The sequence below is a fragment of the Sinocyclocheilus rhinocerous genome, unplaced genomic scaffold (assembly GCF_001515625.1).
Source record: "Sinocyclocheilus rhinocerous isolate Xijiao unplaced genomic scaffold, SAMN03320098_v1.1 scaffold20, whole genome shotgun sequence".
Taxonomy (NCBI): domain Eukaryota; kingdom Metazoa; phylum Chordata; class Actinopteri; order Cypriniformes; family Cyprinidae; genus Sinocyclocheilus; species Sinocyclocheilus rhinocerous.
In genome coordinates, this window is record NW_015640468.1 from 886,079 (window position 1) to 905,526 (window position 19,448).

Genomic DNA, 19,448 nt, shown 5'->3' on the forward strand with positions numbered 1-19,448 from the left:
AATTAATTACATTTTTCGTTGTAGCATATGTATCTATGTATTTAACATGATCGTAAAGACTTTAACTTTGTTGTTGTTTTTACTGTATCTTGTAAGATTTACTGTTAATGCAGTAGCAGCCTGTGGAAACATGTACAGTACATCTAAAAGGCCTCGGGCTGTATCTGTGTATGATTTGCACGTATTTCCGCATGTTGATTTAAATCAGCAGGGAAAAGACGAAACTAAAATATTCAAGGAAACAAGAAAATCATTATTTTCTACAATAGCCCTGCAGCTGCTCACTGACAGGAGTGTGGTCACCATCGTAAGCTCATAACTCACTGCAGAGGGGCTTTGTTCAGATTCTGGAGTGCTCATAAATGTTCCGTCAAAGAGTTTTCAAGAGCACATTCACACTTTGAATGAACTGAAAACTAAGGAAATTCGCTGATTGACTCACAAAAGGCGACGTCCAAAAGCGCACAAGCGTCTGACAGTTGTATTGTCGCCCGGCCTGCGGTTGCTGAGGATGGCTGTAAGTTTGGGCTGAGGGGGCTGAGGAGAGATGATTCCGTGTCGATGCTATTATTCTACTGTCAGACAGGAAACCCTTTGGCTTTTATATGCTCTCAGCTTCAGGATGGAAAGCATAAAGGAATGAGAGTGAGAAAGATTTGGGTACCAGCAGGCAGAATCAGGACAAAACTCCCCTGTGGACTTAAAATGGAAATGACTGGGCTTTAGACTCGCACAGACGGTGGACTCGAAGGGTTTGCTGACTGGCGCTCAAGTTCTACTAACTGCTTATGCCAAGCGATTACACGACAACGTTTATTCTTGTGTTCCGGAATAGCTAGAGCTAATAATGCTGTTTATCCTTCCGATTATGATGCCAAAGCTAATGCAATCACTCACATTGTTCATAGCCTCTGATCTTGCTGTGCGTTTTCATGAGTCAGACGCATCCTATTTTCAGGGCTTTGGACGTTAATTATGAAGAAATGCTGGGTGTCATGCTCAGGGCCGCATTAAGACCTTACTGGGCCCCGGGGCTATGACTTACTGCAGGGCCCCCTATTAAAAATATAATATACAAAATTTTATGAATACATTTGTTCATAAAAAAAATGTATGCATTGAAATTTTATTCTTGTTACCAATTTCAATATTTAAAAAAAATAAAAAAATAATATAGCCTAAGTAAAAACAAGCTTATATTTAAGACAACTAAACAGACAAAATTACAAATTACAAAAAAAATAGACCTACTTGAAACACTTAAAGCACTGAATAAGAAATTATATTGTATACAATAATTGTACAAATAAACTGAATAGTCTTCACTGTATAAATTCAATATACATTAATTCTTATTTATTTTACAAAAGTGATTCATTCGAGGACAATGAGTGATTTTCTTTCTAATGTTTGATTAACATTATTGACAAATTTTAACAGCAGCTAAATTAGGCTGCTTTAGAGGAATAGCTCACCCAAAAATTAAAGGTCTGTTGTTGTTCTATATATATATATATTCATCAACATAATGTATTTACAACACACATTATTCACAGTAAAATGGATATAATGAATATAAATGTTCATGTTTTTTCACAGTAAAACATCAAAACTTCACATATTGATGGTGCTTGCTATTATTTGTCAGTTTGTCATCCGCCCGGTTTACTGCATACAAACACAGCACAGATGCATCAAGCAGAGCTGGTGTGAGTTACAGTCTCCAGCTGCACTCCAGGTCAATACCCTGCAGCTTTTCCATTTTTCCGCGAATCAGATACAGCCACTATGCAGTTGTTTTCCTTTGATACAGCATTTACCACATTATAAAACATCTGTGGGACTTTGACCTTGTGCCCAATCTTGTAAAGTGACTCCAGAACAATCTGAGGAAGAAATGAGATGAAAGTGGTTTAGAAATTTCACCTGATCCTTTACAAACTATTTACCACATGGAGACGTGTGTATCTACTTACCTTGTCAAACAAGGGCTCAAAGTTGAGGACGTTTTTGGAGTCCACAAACACTACAGGGGCGCTGATGGAATCTTGCAGAGTCTTGCTGAACCACAGGAAGTTCATGAGAGTCTAGTCAGAAGGGTTTCGGTTAGAGCTGGATTACTGAATCACAATGTGTTCAATCTGTTAAAGTGCAGTTTAGACTCACCAGAGCCACCCCGGTGGTGATCATACTGCCACCTGAGGCTCCTATGACCACAATGTGCTTCTGAGATGGGGAGTAAAGGATCACTGGAGACATGGAGGATGGGGGCTGCTCACCTTCACACAGATACACACAGAACAGATATTACACATACTACATATCCACAAAGTGTCAAAATATTCTATCCTCCATTCTTATTCAAAGGATTATTCAGTATTCAGTACAAGTTAAACTCTATCGAGCATTTGTATTTTTTTTTTTTAAGCACTTACAGAAATTATTTAGTAAAAATTAATGGATTATTTGAACTGTGAAGCTGCATAAATCATCCTTTCTGAGATGGGGATATCGTTCTACACTGAATAAATTGCAGTTGTTTCCTGAAGGATTTCTTTTTTATTTGATCTAACCCATAAAAATGTCTTGTGTTAGTGTAACCTAATTTGTCAGGTTGATTTAGTCTGATTAAATAACAAGATGACATAATTAATCTTTTGTAGCTGGTACAAATGTTGCATGTCTTTTGGTTTATCCTTCATAAACAACAACAACAACCAATATATAAAAAAGACATTGCACCTGAAGGTGACCATATATTTTTAAACACATTCTGTTGTAGAAATAAAAAATGTGGCATACGCTACTGGTGCAAACGTTTTTTGATGTTTTAAGTTAAATAGCATTTTGAATAAACCAATTAGTTTAGACGTTACCACATGAAGGACATTTTTAGATTACCTAAAGGTATAATGTTTGAGCCAAGTGGCTCTATTTTTTTTTCAATAATGGTTGTATCGATATTAAAATTTTAGGTGATACAGATAAGCTGATGATTATGTTTATATTATGCCTGATAAGTGATACATACTAGGGATTCAAATTCTGTACTGTTTTGTCTAAATAAATCAATAAAACACTAAATTAAATCAATGTGAGATTTGCTAAACATTACATTTATAATATAACTGTTATTCAATAACAATGAAAAAAATGATTTTTGAAAGTTGTAAAAAATAAAAAAAAAGATTGTTGGTGCGCATTTTACAAGAAAATTATTTTACTCTTTCTACTTCAAAATGTCATGTTTAATTGAAATTGTTACTTGCAGTTTCTTCGTAATTATCTGTGCAATTTACTAGCAATTTCTATGTTAAAATAGTTTCGAAGTAAATCCTAATCATTTTTTTTTTCAGGTTATTAGTATATTAAGGGAGTGTCGCATGTAATCTAAAAGAAAAAATAGGTGAAAAGAGCATGCACAATTAAATATCCAATCTCTAATATATCAAAATGTCAAATCTCTAATCTTGGCTGTTAACCTATATGGTACTTATATATTGTGCATTTTTTTTAAATAGTGTGTATCCACTTGTAAGTGTCCAATTGCAACTGCAAATGTTGATAGTATGTGTATCAATCCTAAAATATTCTTTTAATTTTGGTAGCTGGCTATGTCAAGATTTAATTTGTGAATGTTTACTGACCAGCATGAATCTGGTCTGTTTTTCCACAGAAGTCTGCAAGTTCATTGTTGAGGAGGATGCCTGTTTTGGGGGAGAAAATTCTGGATCCAAATCTGAGAAGAGAGAAGGAAACGGTCAGTTTTGACACTTTCTAAAGCACAATTGAATTACTGCATAATATAATATAATGACAATATTATCTCACTGTGTGTATAAATGCATTGAATGTTACTTAAGTGCACATACATGTGGTTGATGGTGCTGGTCACAGATACTGCCATACCATCCTCAGCGAGCACGGACACATGAGTGGTGCCATGAGAGTCCAGGTATGGAGTGATGTTGTAGTAGCTGGCATCATAAGTGCGGTCAGGGCTGATTTTTGCTCTCACTTTATCCGCAAAATGCTTCTGAATGATCTCAACTGCCTCCTATTCAAGCCACACAGAACGTCGAGGATGGTGAACTAATGCATGACTTTATGTGTCCCAACCAGTGGGTTGCCAGCAATAATGGCAGTGTTGCTGTGCTGTACTCTACTGCCTGCAGTAATGATCACCCAGAACACAACACTTAAGTCATTATAGCAGATTACACCAGCGCCTCCATAGAGTGTAATGACTGTAATGTTTCTGTTGAGCTACTAAAATACAGCCTGAGTCCTGACCAATGGTATCGTGCCTTTAACACTTACAGACAAGTTAAAAATCGAAAACGAACACTTTCCTCCTACAGAGCCTACCGTTTGAGAGGAAAATTGGGGATCTTTCATGAACTTCTTAAGACCGTTGGCAAATTTACAGGTTTCTACGTAACGCTGAAATGTTAAGACCTTCTCGTCCCCCTCCAGAGATGCAGAACTTAGGATAAAACCTGAGGAAAAGAGAAATAAATCAGTGTAACAGTTTAGAAACAAAAAAGGTTTGACTTCTGTGAACTTATAATTAATATGTATATAGAATAAATAATATTAATCACTGACAATAATATGAAATATTTATTGAGCAGCAAATCAGCATATTAGAATGATTTCTGATGGATCATGTGACACTGAAGACTGGAGTAATGATGTTGAAAATTAAGCTTTGCATCACAGGAATAAATTATATTTTAAACACATTCAAATAAAATAAAGTTGTTTTAAATTGCAAAAAAATATTTCACAATATTACTGTTTTTTACTGTATTTTTAATCAAATAAATGCAGCCTTGTTGAGCATTAAAAACATTTTTAAAAATCTTACCAACCGCAAATTTATTAACAGTAATGTATATAGTTGGGTCACTCTTGCCCGGAAAAGTTCTGCACCAACATTTAATTCTAAAGTGTTTTATTTTAATCATTAAACTTAAATATTAACTAGCAAAGCATAGTGATAGTGAAGTTTGCCTCGGCAAGTACTACTAATAAAGGACAAACGGGTTAATTAGTTTTTCCACCTAGCATAGTATTGAGTATGAAGCTAAGTGTAGCTCCCCCTGCTGGCGGTGGAGGAAAGTACATGTCATACTCTCCTAGAGTCACCTCCCAGGCACCAAATTCAGATGCCCTGAATGACCTCAAGTCCTCCAGAGAAATTGTTCCGCCTGAAATACACAGTAAATAAACTGTGATTCATGTATATTTATGGAAATCAGAATTGTAGATAGTGACATTCTGAATTACCTGCGTTTTGTATATCACTGACAAGCTCTTTGGCGATGTCTCCAACGTATAAAGCATCTGCCCCATGTTTTGCGATGATCTCAAGCGTATCTGCTAGTTTCTCAAATCTCACTATTTCTCCCTCTTTCAAAAGCTCACCTTGCTCATTCTGGAATAACTGACTATAAAAGAAACACATTCAGATGAATTTTTTTGCTCTTATATTTGGATGTGACAGATTTCATTTTTTAAAAGCTCTATTAAAGGGAACATTATAAGTCTGAATTCATTCAGAATGTGAGTACATGTATTACCGTAATGAGGATTCTGGCTTCTCCTTTAAGAGAAGTGGCAAAAATCGAGAGAGCACATAGGGAATAGGGACGCCCTCTCTAGCCATCTTGATAGTGGGCTCAAATAAACTGGCCCAAGGCAGACGTCCATACAATTTATGAGCTCGCTCATAGCCACGGATATCACCTGGGACACCGATCCAGTGAGCACCTATAGATAGAGAGAGAAACTAGTTACCATGTGTGCTTCAAGTGCTCAGTACACTCAGGCTACTTCCTGAATAAGGCATAACAAGGTCTGTATTTAAAGAAAGGAATAGTGGATTACATATTTTGCCACAGGGCATTGCACATATTTAAATATAAATATTTACATATTTAACTATTTAAAAAAAAAAAGTTCATCCACTGTTCACTGTCACCTTCCATAGGCTGTGTTGTTGTTGGACACATGGCAAGAAGGTCTGTTTTAAAAGCTTTTGGGACAGTCTCTCTGGCATTGATTACTCTCACTTTGCCTAGATAATAGAGATGTGGAGCAACATTAACAATAATATGCATTATAAAATAAAATAATGATTTATTCAATGTATTAAATGTAGGATAATCCTCACCACTTTGTTCCCGTATTGTGAATATAGAGCCTCCACCAATGCCCATACTCTGAGGATTTATGATTGACGTGCACAGTAAAGTAGCAATGGCGCCATCTACCGCTGAGCCACCCAGCTGCAGTATATCTCTAGGAGAAAAAAAAGACTGAAAATGGGCTATGGCTGGGGTTTCAAACTATCTGATGTCAAAGATCTCCAAATATGATTATCTAAGAGCCCCCTCCCTAACATTTAAAAGCAGCTATAGCTATCATGTACATAGAAAATAGGCTGTTTCCAAAACTAAATAACTGTACTGGTATTGTAGTACATTTTTATTTAAATACTATCTGGAAAGTATTCACTTTCTGCTAAGTTGACATTTATGTGTATAGTGATTCGCACAATTATTATTCTTTCTAATGGTGCGTTAACACAACTGTCTACCTCTGTTGCTAGGTAACAACTCAGGAGAAGGCGGCAAAATGACAGCGCTGCTGACATCAATTTTGTACTTCAGTTTTTAATCCTTTGGTTTTTATTTCTCAAGCTTCATAACAAGTATTGAAAAGGTTCCAAAAACGCGGGAGTTAATTATTACTGGAGGCGAACAGAATTGTAATTTTCACGAGAGAGAGAGAGAGAGAGAGAGAGAGAGAGAGAGAGAGAGAATGGGGAGTAGGCTATACAAAAAAAAAAAGTAATTTGGAAAATGACCTACAGTAGCATAATAACTGCAGGCGGTCACGTATCAAACCTGCTTTAAGACATGTCAGAAGTCTCTGCCAGACGCTGGCATAACTAATGTGTTTTTTATGTTTACAAATGATCTATAGGCTATTTAAATAGTCTATCAACATTAGCCTACTTTCTGGCTACAGACTGTCACCTTTCAAAGACCCACATCTAAATGTATAAACCCGATCAACCCCTCAAAAATATATATTTTTTTATCGTTTACTTCTACAGAAACAATTGACTTTTCTTTATAATAACAAACTTAAATATGAAATAGTGTGAAAGTAATCGTATACTTAAGAAATTAGCGATATAGGTCTAAATCATTAGTTGTTGTCCAGGAATGTCTCCTCTAGTAAGAGGAAGGCAGAGATTGGTGTCAAGAGGATTAGGCTGTGAAGATACTTCACCTAATTAACTTCAAACTTTCTGTTTCCATTTAACCGGACGTTTCAGCTCAGTAGCTGCTCCTATCCTCAAATTTACCTGACATACGGATTACGACAACCTAGTTGTCATTTTCCAGGAAAACGCCATCTTCCACATCATTTGCATGTTTAAATGAAAGTTTTGGATGCTAGATTTTAAAGTAGGCTACTCACTAAAATATTTAATCTAATCATCCGTAAGCACATTATTTTTTTATTTAAACGAACGCATTCATAGTGTAGCCTACTACATGTAGCCCAAGGCACTACTATCACTCACCGCCCGATCTTTGAGCAGGTTTCCGAGTCCGCTGCCACTGCTGCTTTTTTGTAAAGTCCGTCAGCGCACTCCTCGTTAAAGTGAGTCGCACAAATAATAATAATTATAATAATACATATAATCGGAATACTTATGCACAAGCAAACTTTCTCTTTTCGTCTGGCCATTGTATCCAAGTGCGGCTTTGCTTTATCGTTGAACTTCTAGAGTAGGCTACAGCAGAAGTGCGCTATTAGCCCTCCCCTTTCACAGTGTCAACGCCTAATTAAGCGCATTGTCAAGGTGTAGAGGTGAAGTCTAAATTGGATTGTGTAAAGTGTTTTTGTAAGAGGTGTTTTCGCCCCCGTAAATGGTATGTAGGCAAACTTCACTTTCTACAGTGACATTGCCCCTGCAACCGTGGGGTGGACTGCTGGACCACCATATGTTGTGTCTCAGAGGGATGGGATCACATTACTGCCACACCAAAAGTGAGCTACTACCTTCATGACTCTTAATAATGTTTTGACTTATAAATTAAATAGTTACATAACATTTTTTAATGTAGCCAGTTGTTACCACATGGTGCACACTTGTGTAGGCTTCCTGAATATATGTTTTTTCCCTATCAAACTGTATGTCAACAAACTAATTGATCAAAAATCATCATTCATATTTTGAAATGTCTCTCTTAAGGCTAATTCACACTGCACCGACACAGGTCGACCAACAGCAACAGACACATTTGTCACATTTGTCAGATCAGTGTGTTACCCCTGTTGGCATATCCTGCCGTTGGTCAGCACTTGTTTTGAACATGTTGAGCATGTTTAATCAGCGTTTGTCTGTTCATGAAATGCCTAAAAAGTGGCATACTACTGTCGGCATCTGTTGGTGCTGTGTCTTCAAATAATGTGATACAAGAGCCTGTGCTATATTGTTAATATAGTCACGGCTAAAGAAGGACTGGTTTGGGGAAAAATTGCATGTGTAGTATAATTTGAACATACTATGACTCCTCATCTGTGGCCTCATGGGACAGTAAAGTCCAAAATATACTTCAGATTTTACGTGTGCATTAGCGTACAGTGCATGTGACACTTCATCACTAGCATAGTATGCGCCTACCATATGTGTGCGGCCCTAATTTTTACTAAAGCCCAAAGTATACTAAAGTTTTCGTGTGTAAGCTTAAGAAAAACTTTCTGACCATTATGAAGTATGCATTTGCGCTGAACTGGTTTGGTGAAAAAAATAATGAGCGAAGTACAATCCGAACATATACTTTCTCCATGCTGGCAATATCATGTGACCTACGATGTCAGTTATTGTTCCCCGCCATTTCCATTCCCATTTCCACTCCCATGGCTTCATGGGACAATAAAGCTCAAAGTATACTTTGGTTTTTATGCGTACGCTGATGTATAGTGCATGTGACGTAAATATTGTCATCAGCACAGTTCACATGTACTATACATGTGCAGCCCTGATTTTTCTAAACTAAAAAAATCGACTTCAGTTTTTACATGTAAGATAAAGAAAAACTTTCAGCTGTTAAAAAGTATGCATTTGCGCTGAACTGGTTTGGGGGGGGGAAATCGCATATGTAGTATAATCCAAACATAAAACATTCTCCATGTTTGCAATGTCATGTCCCCATACCATTTGCAAATATGACTTGGCCTCATGGGACTGTAAAGCCCAAAGTATAATTAGTTTTTAACGCATATGCTACTGTATGCATATAGTGTACGAGACAAAAACATTGTGTGCAGCATATTGCACGTGTGCAACTTGTATTTCTAAACCACAAAGTATACTTCAGTTTTAGGTATGCGTACTGTGCATGTGACAAATTTCATCATCAGCGTAGTATGCACGCAGCCATATTTTCTAACCACACAAACTACTGTATGTAAGTTTTACAGTCGAAAACCAAAACAGAGGAGATGGAATAGCAACAAATTAGCCTACTGGAGGCCGCAAAAACATGGGTGCTGCCAGACAGGTGTTTCATTTTAAAGTTTTCTAGCAAGACTGGAACATTGTATTGGAGTATCAGAGAGACCTCAATTATCCATTTCTTGATGTTCCAAAGTGAAATCTGTACTACCGTGAAACCTGAGGATGACTGCCATCATTGCCATCATATTAGAAAATGTATGGATTCATTACATATTAATAGATGTATTTATGTGTCTACTATTAGATAAAGTCTAAAGATAATTAATGCATGCATGAGAAAAAAGTACTTATAAAAGTTAATTTCACTTCAGCAGAATGTTTGGTCTTCCTTCAAGAGGCTAAATTATATTATTTACAACCTCTAAGCTGTTAGAAAGCAAAACTGTATTTATAGATACATTTAACCAGTTAAACCTAAATGTTATTTTTTTTAAAGAAACATTGTCTGCTTTTCAAGTTGGTTTTGTTGGCATCTTCTCATATGAGGGCTTGGAAAAGGGGGAGGTCCTTCATGAAATCTAGAAAGATTATTTTTGAAGATTCGCCCACGGACACAAACACACAGCACATCAGGAAGCAGTTCATCTCGCGTGTCACCAGAAGGCAAGTTTCAAATTAGGCACTGTCGGTCATTTTTAGTTTGCGCTGTCACTGTGGTTTTCTTAATAGGTTTAATTAATAGGCTACGCCTGCATAACTGCATTTTGAACAAGACATTTTCCAAGCTTACAGGTTCAAACAATGTAAAGCAGATTTCTGCACGAATTTGAAATAAATAAAAGCAAGAACTAATCGACGAAGACCATTGGAAATATAGTAACAACGCCACGTTGCAATTTCCAAACGAACCACAAAGCGTTACATTGTTACGATTCCATCTGTTGGGGGTTCTTGTGCTAAACGCTCACGAGCGTGACGGCAGAGGAAGTTGACTGTTTGGCGTACAATGCACCATGGGAATTGTAGGCCGTTGAGGTGTCACTTGTAAACAACTACTAATGCTTTTTATTATAAAATAACACGCACTCTTAGAGTGAAACTGTCGTATATCTTAACTACCTGGCAGAAGTTTAATTTACTTTGTTCTGTTCTTTGTCATATTTCTTCGTGATTAGTTCGTGTACTGTGGGTTTTTATCTGTTGACTGAGAAAGGCTACGTGAGCAGCCGTACAGGTAAGTGTGCAGATGGATGTTGAATGAATCTTTAAATGAACAAATCGTTGATTTCTAAGCACTTTTCGGGTTTGAACCATTTGAAGAACAGGACTGCTTTCTTGCCTCTAGGAACAAGGCATTTAATTGATTGCATCTTTTGCGAATTTCAGTTGATCAGTGTTTTGATCGAAAACCTTTTCACCTTTGAGTAACGTTACTGAATTCACAACAACGTGTGAAAATGACTGATAATATTGTTATTGTTAATTCATAGTGTATTCAGTTTAGCTGTGTCTTTAATTATGTTAAAATTAAAGAGAAATCATTCATTGCTTTTGTCATTTATTAGGAAACTGTTTCGAGTGCTTAAACACTTTCTAAAGCCTGAAGATTTGTAGATAAGCAAATTATGATGAAAGATAATAAGGGTTGTTGTGGTCAACGACTCGGTGTTTAAGGAATCGTTTGCGTGTAGGATTCAATGGCTCGCTCATAGCACAAATAAACTGTAACACGCAGAAAGGCTCACTGAATTTGTCTTTAAGTGGATCTTTTTGGTGAACGCATGAAGATTCGATTCACTTGGATGATTCGAAATCCCCCCACTACTGCCCGTGAACACCCTCCTTATGCGGTTTACAACCTGCATGCATCAGTGGGCTGTATGAGGAGGCTCTATTTTAATAACTATTACACATTTATAATAATAATTATTATTATTATTATTGTTATTACTATTATTTTTTATTGTTCGTGTTAATGTGGTTACTAACTAGGAGTAGTATAGATATTAATAGTATAATGAAGCATTTGTTATGGTTTTAGTAGCCAGTCAGTCAGTTGTGCGTCTTTGTTATATAAACGCCCAGATTTCAGAGATGAGACGTCGGACGTCTGTCATGGTATTTTCTTTCCGGCTGTCTTCGGCATTATGGACGTCGCCTGACAGCGCTTTACAGACATAAGGGCAGGACTAGAGACTGCAATGAAACACAGCGACAGGGAGGCGTCTGAGAGGAAAGTGTAGAGGCAGGATAACTGGCAACGCAGGGCGGAACAACAGTCGCTGCAAATCTGACAGACACGAAGTGCCGAGAAGCCTTCGGTAAATATGCAATTGAATGGGCGTTAATTAGCGCATTGACATCGTCCTTTATAGTCTTTGCATGCTTAATCTTATAATTTAAATGTTGCATTTAGGTGGTTGGGATTAGTTTTTCTTTGTGCTATATTATTGTACGCATTCCCCTGCTGCTGTTACACTCTCTTTCTCAATCTGTGTTGACAGCCGTCGTGAGATGTTGCATTAAACCTTAGGTTTGTTTTTAGCTTTCATTTCTACTAGCCTGTCAGGTTGCATTCCATCTGAAGGATCTTAATGCAACAGTAATGCAACAATTCCCTGTTGTCTTTATGTCAGGCAGTTAGGCTCTGTGGTCAAATTTGTCCCTGCTGTAGGTTTGTGTTGACTGTCTGCATGCTTTTATTGCAGGATGGCTTGGAATACTCTCATGACTCATGATTTTAAAAAGTGCAGTGCGGAGGTGTTGCAAAGACTGAATTTCAAATGCCATACCCGTATGTGCTGCGATCTCTATCAAGCTGCTTGTCGGTCTGTGCTTGAGTGTGGGGAGGGGGAGAGGTAGCCGAATGAGTGTGGGTGGTATATAGAAATGATCATGTGGTCAAACCAGGCCTTCAAGGCAGGTGTGATGCAGTTTGCCTCAACGGCAATGTTGGCGTAGTGATATTCTGCTGCACGTTATCACAAAATGTCTATATCTGCTTTTTCTCTCTCTCCCAGGTGCCCTCGGGTGCACTGTGTCCCTGTTGGTCTGGATCAGGAGGCAAGAAGCAACTGAATTATCTCACGATGGCACACTGTCAACATTTCCAAATGCATTGAAACGGAAGAGAAAAGCTTGCTTGCGTTAACCAAAGCGGTCGGCACGAATTAGACTGCACAAAAAGCTCCTTGATGACAGGCAAAGGCTGTGCCACGTCACTAAAACGTCAAATCAAGCCTTCAAATGCACAATCCAACAAATAAGAATCTCTAACCCATATCTACATGTACGTCTGAGTGTGTGCGCTTGAGATAGAGTGTGTATGTATTTTCGTATGCAGGGATGGAGTGGTCTTTAGAGCGGATGAGGGAATGGGTGGCAGGTGGCATGCAGTCGGTGCGAGAGTGTGAGTCCAGTGCTCTAGGCACTGCTCTTTGTCTCGCCCTTCTGTTTATTTGGTACTGCTACCGTGTTGGATGCGAACACTCCGCACCCTTACTCCACGGCGGTTTCAGCCCAGAGCCACGTGGCGGGGCCGTTCCTGGTGGAGTTCTCGCCTCGGACCTCTCAGCCCGCGGAGGCTCGTTGAAACTCCGTCAGGTCGGCGGGGTTGGAGGAAGCGGAGTCGGCGAGGAAGAACTCAACGGCTTCGCCTACTGTCAGTCGCCTGAGTGCTTCCGTTGCGCCAAACCCGGCGAGGGCCTGAACCAGCGGCTCTACCATAGCCTGCAGGAGTACGCCAAGCGCTACACCTGGGCCGGCATGGGCCGTGTGCACAAGGGCGTACGTGAGCAAGGCCGATATCTGCTCTGCAGCCGCCCATCTATCCAAAAACCCGAGGTCTTCTTTCTGCCGGACCTTCCATCTGCTCCTTTCTTCTCACGGGAGGCACAGAAGCATGACGTGGAGCTCCTGGAAAGAAGTTTTCCTGCACTGCTGGCTGAATTTGAGAGCGTGTATCGGCTGCCGTCCAGTCGGACCAGCTCTTCACTTCCACTTGGCTGGAAGGCCAACAGCACACCTCGTGGCCAGTGGTGGACCTTCTATATGGTGAACCAGGGTACTCCGATGGTGCTGAACGCCAGGCGGTGTCCACGCACGTGGAGGGTCCTCGGACAGCTCCGTACCTTTATTGCGAATAATGTGTTTGGAAACGCCTGCTTCTCGGTGCTCAGTCCCGGAGCCACCATCACTGAGCACTACGGGCCAACCAATGTACGCCTGCGCTGCCACCTTGGTAAGAGGTCAAAGGATGTGAATATATGTGCACTACCAGTCGAAAGTTTGGGCACAGCTACTCATTGTTTATTAAAACTATTTTTCACATTTTAGAATCAAAGTAAAGTCATCTAAACTATGATATATCACAAAAGGAGGTATGGAAATTATGAAAATGTATGGAATTATGCTACCATTCCAAATTTGGGATCAGAACTTTTTTGGCAAGAAATTAATATGTAAATTATTTCACAAGACTGCACTAAATTGTTCTAAAAGTAAATGACATTAAAGACATTTATAATGTTACAAAAAATATTTTAAACAAATGCTGTTCTTTTAAACTTTCTATTAATCAAAGAATCCTGAAAAAATCATAATCATGGTTTCCACAAAAATATTAAACACCACAATTGTTTTCATAATAATCAGCATTCATAGTAATAAGAAATGTTTCTTGAGAACCAAATCAGCATACTGGAATGATTTCTGAAGAATCATGTGACACTGAAGACTGGAGTAATGATGCTGAAAATTCAGCTTTCCATCCCAGGAGTAAATTACATTTTAAAATATATTAAAATAGAAAAGTTATTTTTAAATAATAATGCTATTTCACAATATTACTGTTTTACTGTATTTTTACTCAAATAAATGCAGCCTTAATGAGCATAAGCGATTTAAAAAAATCTTTCCAAACCCAAACTTTTGAACGCTAATGTATTTAAAACAAATCATTATATATTTGAGCTTGTTTAAATTCACAACCCACTCAAGCAACTTCATGAGGTGCATCCTGAGATGCTTTTTAAACCATTTAGAAGGAGTCTTCATTTATTCTAGACACTTAGATACTAAAAAAAATATTTTTAAAGAACGTTTTAGTTTTGTAAATGTGAATTTCATTAGTGGGCACAGTTTGTATTTGCATCAAAGGTTTGTAAGATCATGAGAAACATAAATTCAGTTGAATGTCTCCAAACATCTGACTGGTAATGTAAGAGTTATATGTGAGTGCAGCAATATATATATATATATATATATGTGTGTATATATAGCGATCTGTGTGGCTGTTTAAGGGGTGTAAGCCATTTTCTGTGTGTGTGTGTGTGTGTGTGTGTGCGCAGGATTGAAGGTGCCCTCTGGTTGTGAGTTGGTAGTAGGTGGAGAGCCGCAGTGCTGGTCTGAGGGAAGCTGCCTGCTGTTCGATGACTCTTTTCTTCACACTGCTTTCCATGATGGTGAGAAAAATAAATAATGTGTAGAATAACTATAACAGATAGTAGTGCATAAGGCGTCTATTCAGTATTAAGGAAAAAAAGCATGCAGTAGTTACGGATTTTTGATGCCCAAGATATTTTTTCAATAGCATTGTGTGTGTGTATATATAGCGATCTGTGTGGCTGTTTAAGGTGTGTAAGCCATTTTCTGTGTGTGTGTGTGTGTGTGTGTGTGCGCAGGATTGAAGGTGCCCTCTGGTTGTGAGTTGGTAGTAGGTGGAGAGCCGCAGTGCTGGTCTGAGGGAAGCTGCCTGCTGTTCGATGACTCTTTTCTTCACACTGCTTTCCATGATGGTGAGAAAAATAAATAATGTGTAGAATAACTATAACAGATAGTAGTGCATAAGGCGTCTATTCAGTATTAAGGAAAAAAAGCATGCAGTAGTTACGGATTTTTGATGCCCAAGATATTTTTTCAATAGCATTGTGATTGAAATAAAGCCAATATTTGATATCACACTATTTAATTTAAGATATAAAGATTTAAATATTTAAATATTAAATATAAAAGCAATTAAACTGTAACCAACGGTACACTCAGTAATCTGGTAAATTGGTGTTGCACTGGGAATCTTATTTTCAAAAAATAAAAACCAGCTAGTGTGAAGCATAGTTTGAAATTAAGGATTTAGAGTTGCTCGTTCATGAGTACCCAGTGACAACAGAACGCACCTGTCTGCATCCACTCCACACAGATGGACTGTTACGCACAGACTAATTGTATTTTTACAGAGGCTATGCCCACTAGAATTTCTAACAGCTGGATATGACCAAGTTTGCAAGGTTCCTAGCATTAATGTTCATTAGATATTCAAAGACTTCTTTAAAATGCATATTTGCTGAATGTCGAGAGTATATGAAAAAAATATAGCATTTGCTATAATATATAGCTTTCAGTTATTAGACAGAACTGTTAAACAAAAAGAGTAAACTAATGAAGCTGAAGAATGGGAGTTCCTTTGCGTCTACAATAAATCAGTTGTAACGAGTCCCGTTAAGGGGAGTTTACATAAGATGCATTTTTGCATTCATAAACAGCAACAGTAGTCAGCCCAAAACAATCCCTGCTTTAAACCACTCTGAACAGCAGCCATAAAGCAACACCCTGGCAACCACTCACAACATGTTGAAAATATTTTCAGGGGCAAGAAAATGGGTTTTATTCAATTTTGTGGATTTTTTCGTACTTCCACCTAATTCATAACACATGCTTATGCACATTAATTTTTTCTTAACCTCATTCTAATGTTACTAAATTTGGAATATTCTAAATGAGAAATTTGCATAAAACACATCCAAACCATTTCAAAATAAGTTTTTTTTACACAAACTTTCCTTTATAGTCTTTTTTAACTCTCAGCAAACATATGATGCTCTCAAAAGACATGCTCTCGTCTGAGAGACGTGCAGCAAGATCTTCAAGCAACGCCAAGTGTGCCATCCTGAAAACCAGTTCAAATACACTGAACACTTTTCATAAAGTCCACTGATTAGCTAGCTGTAACATACACGCATCTGTGTTGTACAGATAAACCTCTCAGATATAGTCTATATTGGAATATACTTTAGATCCAATATAAAAATGTAATCTAAACACGATTATAAAGCTATGCAGAGTGTGGATTCAATTATTCAGTTGTAATTTTCATAAATTTAGAGTATATTTTAGTATGAATGTTATTGGTGATGCTATTGGTTTGTGAAAATATAGCAGTTCGTTTGCAGATTTTATGCACAAATATGTGCATACACACACTTAGTGAATGATACGCATTGTTCGTATTTACCACTTCCGTCATGAATTCCATATATGTGTGCTCAGGTTCTCCAGAAGATGGCCCAAGAGTGGTATTCATGGTGGACCTGTGGCATCCAAACGTGGCCGCAGCCGAGAGACAGGCACTGGACTACATCTTCACCCCTGGACGCTGAAAGAGAGCCGTAAAGAGAAAAGGGTCAATGATTTCCATTGTATTAACAGTATGAGATGAGTGCAAAGGGAAAGACAGAGTGTGGAGAACATAAGTCTCTTCCTCTAGCATACATACCTTTACTCTCACGTTCCCTATTGCCACTGCTTCAGTAGAGACTTCAATGTACCGTCACTATTGTACATTATCAGTGTTTACAGAACTCTTCAAATCTAACCATAGCAAAAACCTGCTGGTGAACTGTGCTTGAGACGAAGCCCTCGTGTTCATGTTGTTAGCTGCAGGGTCACATTTATACCCAGTGAGTGTCATAGAATCATTTCACCTAAAGCATTGACAGTCAGCCGCACATGGAAATGCACTTTTGGCCAAGCCTGGTCATTACAGCCAGGTAGGATTGTATAGGAAGCACAGTACATTGTTTGGTCTGTACATTTTTACTGAGGTTAGGCTTACAGAAGCTAAGCTAAACAGTCGTAAAACGACATGCTGCAATGACAGGGCATTTGACATTTACAGCGAAGGAACGTGGATATATGGCAGAGATGTTATGCGAAGTGAGCTGAAGCACTACCAACTATTGTGTAAAATGACCACCATTAAACGCACTAGTGGCAAGTTATTTTGCCGCCACACCTAAGTCAGGGTCGGAGCGCTTCAATGGGGAAGAATACGAGCACATCAAATCAGCCTGCTTTCCACTTTACTCTTTCCTACCCTGAATTTTCGAATCATATCGAAACGCGCTATCAATCGCTTTGTATCTCTGAAACTTAAAGAGGGACACGACGCTTATTGAGTTTGGAAAACACAACGTTCTGGCTGTTAATATGTGCTAGGTTCTACCTTATTGTGCTTTGTCGTACTGCTTGGAAGCAGAGCTTTCGTGGTTGTCTCATCGATATTGGTACATTCCTTTTGTAAGCCGACAGGCAGTTTTGAGACCGTTTCGTGAGAAGTGACATTTTATATCAATGTGAGACTTTTGGAGTTGCAGATCAATTTTATGACAACGTTCCTACGTCCATGTTTCCAAATTGTGTGCCATGGACTCACTTTGCAATGGATGAGTAATTCTGTAGATTTAATAAAGATTTAATTTAACCCTTGTGCCATGCTGAAAATCCTTTACCTTATTTGGTTTTCCTGGTCAAAAATGACCAACCTTTTTAAAAATTGCTTGTAATTCTCTCATTATTACCACCAAATCTTGGATTCAGTCTTTTTGTCAACTTGTTTCTTTCAATTAGTACAGATTTTGTATTTCTTTTTGCGAGTGATTGATCATAGACCTCACTGATCTGAACGTATCTCATGATAATATAGCATAATGAGAGATTTACAAGCAATTTTTTTGTAGGCCGGTCATTTTTGAATGGAAACATCACAATGTTGTACAATCACATTGTTATACAATGTATGAGCAAAGTCAGTAAGTTTTTGTCCAAAGTGATGACAAAAAAAAAAAAGAAAAAATTATCTCTGGGTCAAAATGACAGGAACACAACATGAGGGATAATATCTTGATTTGTGTAATTTGTGGGTGCTTGTATTTAAATATGTTCAAAAATAGCATAACGCACAATAGTGTTTTGTATTAATGCAAATTAACTGGGTGTTTATGAACAAAGAGATCTGGCAACAACAAAATGTGCTTCTTCACAGGAACATTCCTGCTTTTCCGACAAACATTAACACTGGCTGTTTGGAGGATTTTGTATATGGGGGTGGCAGATAGAGGGGTAGTGCTGCAAACAGCAGCCATTATCAGACTGCAGCTTTGGAGATTTACATAACTAACCTCTTTTGCTAACACAGAGGGGAGAGATAAATTGTAGATTAATGAAACGGCAGATGTAATCCACCTACGGTCTATATCTGTTCTCTGGATGGCATTTTGCAGAAATTGCAGATCTAATATTCAGTTTATTGTTCGTAAGTCTTTAATAATACAGAAAATCATTAGAATAGCATTACAAGCAATACTTATATCCCTATAAAGGCTCACATGATCGTTTTCTTATATTAATGGACTTCGAACCTACATGTAAAATGTGTTGATCCACTTTTGGCAGACACAGATGTTACCTTTCAGATGAATAGTCGGATTAAATACCTTTCTAAAAACTGAAAATGTATTTTCCCAAGCGGTCGGTTTTGTAATAATTTGGACCCAGGCCATATAAATTTAGCAAAGAGCACTATACATTCAAATGTATGTAAAAGGAAACTTTACATACCGCACCACACTGCGCTGCTTTTTCATTGTTTTTGTGTGTAAACACGCTATTCGCGTTTGAGCTCGTGTCTCGCGTGAAACGGCGTTCTAAATTAGATTAAAATAATTGTTTTCTTTTTAAAAAAAACTCGTTCTGTGTGAATGTACCAGCACTGAAACGTTCACCTACCTATTGCAATATAGCATCATTGACGCAAGGGGGAGCTAGACAGTCATTTCTCGGTGGATATGACAGGGCGACTGTACAAGCAGCTAAAAACGAGTCTGGATGAATGTTTCCACTCATCTTC

At 38.1% G+C, this 19,448-nt stretch overlaps 2 protein-coding genes across 4 annotated transcripts; one reads left to right on the forward strand and one right to left on the reverse strand.

Moving 5' to 3' along the window:
• Window positions 1–1,574: 1,574 nt before the first annotated feature.
• ggt5a (gamma-glutamyltransferase 5a) lies at window positions 1,575–7,834 on the reverse strand. Its single transcript, XM_016569211.1, has 12 exons — window positions 7,604–7,834; window positions 6,179–6,306; window positions 5,987–6,082; window positions 5,586–5,775; window positions 5,293–5,453; window positions 5,067–5,213; window positions 4,369–4,499; window positions 3,873–4,057; window positions 3,648–3,739; window positions 2,167–2,279; window positions 1,977–2,087; window positions 1,575–1,886 (listed from the first exon to the last, which is right to left on the reverse strand). Exons 1-12 carry the CDS (start codon window positions 7,768–7,770, stop codon window positions 1,740–1,742), a joined length of 1,668 nt encoding a protein of 555 aa, XP_016424697.1. The 5' UTR covers window positions 7,771–7,834; the 3' UTR covers window positions 1,575–1,739.
• Window positions 7,835–7,975: 141 nt separating this feature from the next.
• Window positions 7,976–17,995, forward strand: asphd2 (aspartate beta-hydroxylase domain containing 2). 3 transcript variants are annotated; one of them, XM_016569213.1, is made up of 4 exons: window positions 7,976–8,073; window positions 12,508–13,727; window positions 14,836–14,949; window positions 16,811–17,995. In XM_016569213.1, exons 2-4 carry the CDS (start codon window positions 12,833–12,835, stop codon window positions 16,918–16,920), a joined length of 1,119 nt encoding a protein of 372 aa, XP_016424699.1. In that variant the 5' UTR covers window positions 7,976–8,073; window positions 12,508–12,832; the 3' UTR covers window positions 16,921–17,995. The 3 variants fall into 3 exon arrangements, with proteins under 3 accessions (XP_016424699.1, XP_016424700.1, XP_016424698.1); XM_016569214.1 differs by lacking the exon at window positions 7,976–8,073 and adding an exon at window positions 10,466–10,721; XM_016569212.1 differs by lacking the exon at window positions 7,976–8,073 and adding an exon at window positions 11,504–11,808.
• Window positions 17,996–19,448: the final 1,453 nt, after the last annotated feature.

What these genes read in the sequence shown, in the direction of transcription:
- asphd2 (XM_016569213.1), top strand. Translation starts at nt 12,833, where the DNA reads ATGGAGTGGTCTTTAGAGCGGATGAGGGAATGGGTGGCAGGTGGCATG. An exon ending in ACGCCTGCGCTGCCACCTTG is followed by an intron (nt 13,728 to 14,835) that starts GTAAGAGGTCAA and finishes GTGTGTGCGCAG; the next exon opens with GATTGAAGGTGCCCTCTGGT. An exon ending in TCACACTGCTTTCCATGATG is followed by an intron (nt 14,950 to 16,810) that starts GTGAGAAAAATA and finishes ATGTGTGCTCAG; the next exon opens with GTTCTCCAGAAGATGGCCCA.
- ggt5a (XM_016569211.1), bottom strand. Translation starts at nt 7,770, where the DNA reads ATGGCCAGACGAAAAGAGAAAGTTTGCTTGTGCATAAGTATTCCGATT. An exon ending in CATACTCAATACTATGCTAG is followed by an intron (nt 4,500 to 5,066) that starts GTGGAAAAACTA and finishes TCTTTTCCTCAG; the next exon opens with GTTTTATCCTAAGTTCTGCA. An exon ending in ACCAGCACCATCAACCACAT is followed by an intron (nt 3,740 to 3,872) that starts GTATGTGCACTT and finishes CTCTCTTCTCAG; the next exon opens with ATTTGGATCCAGAATTTTCT.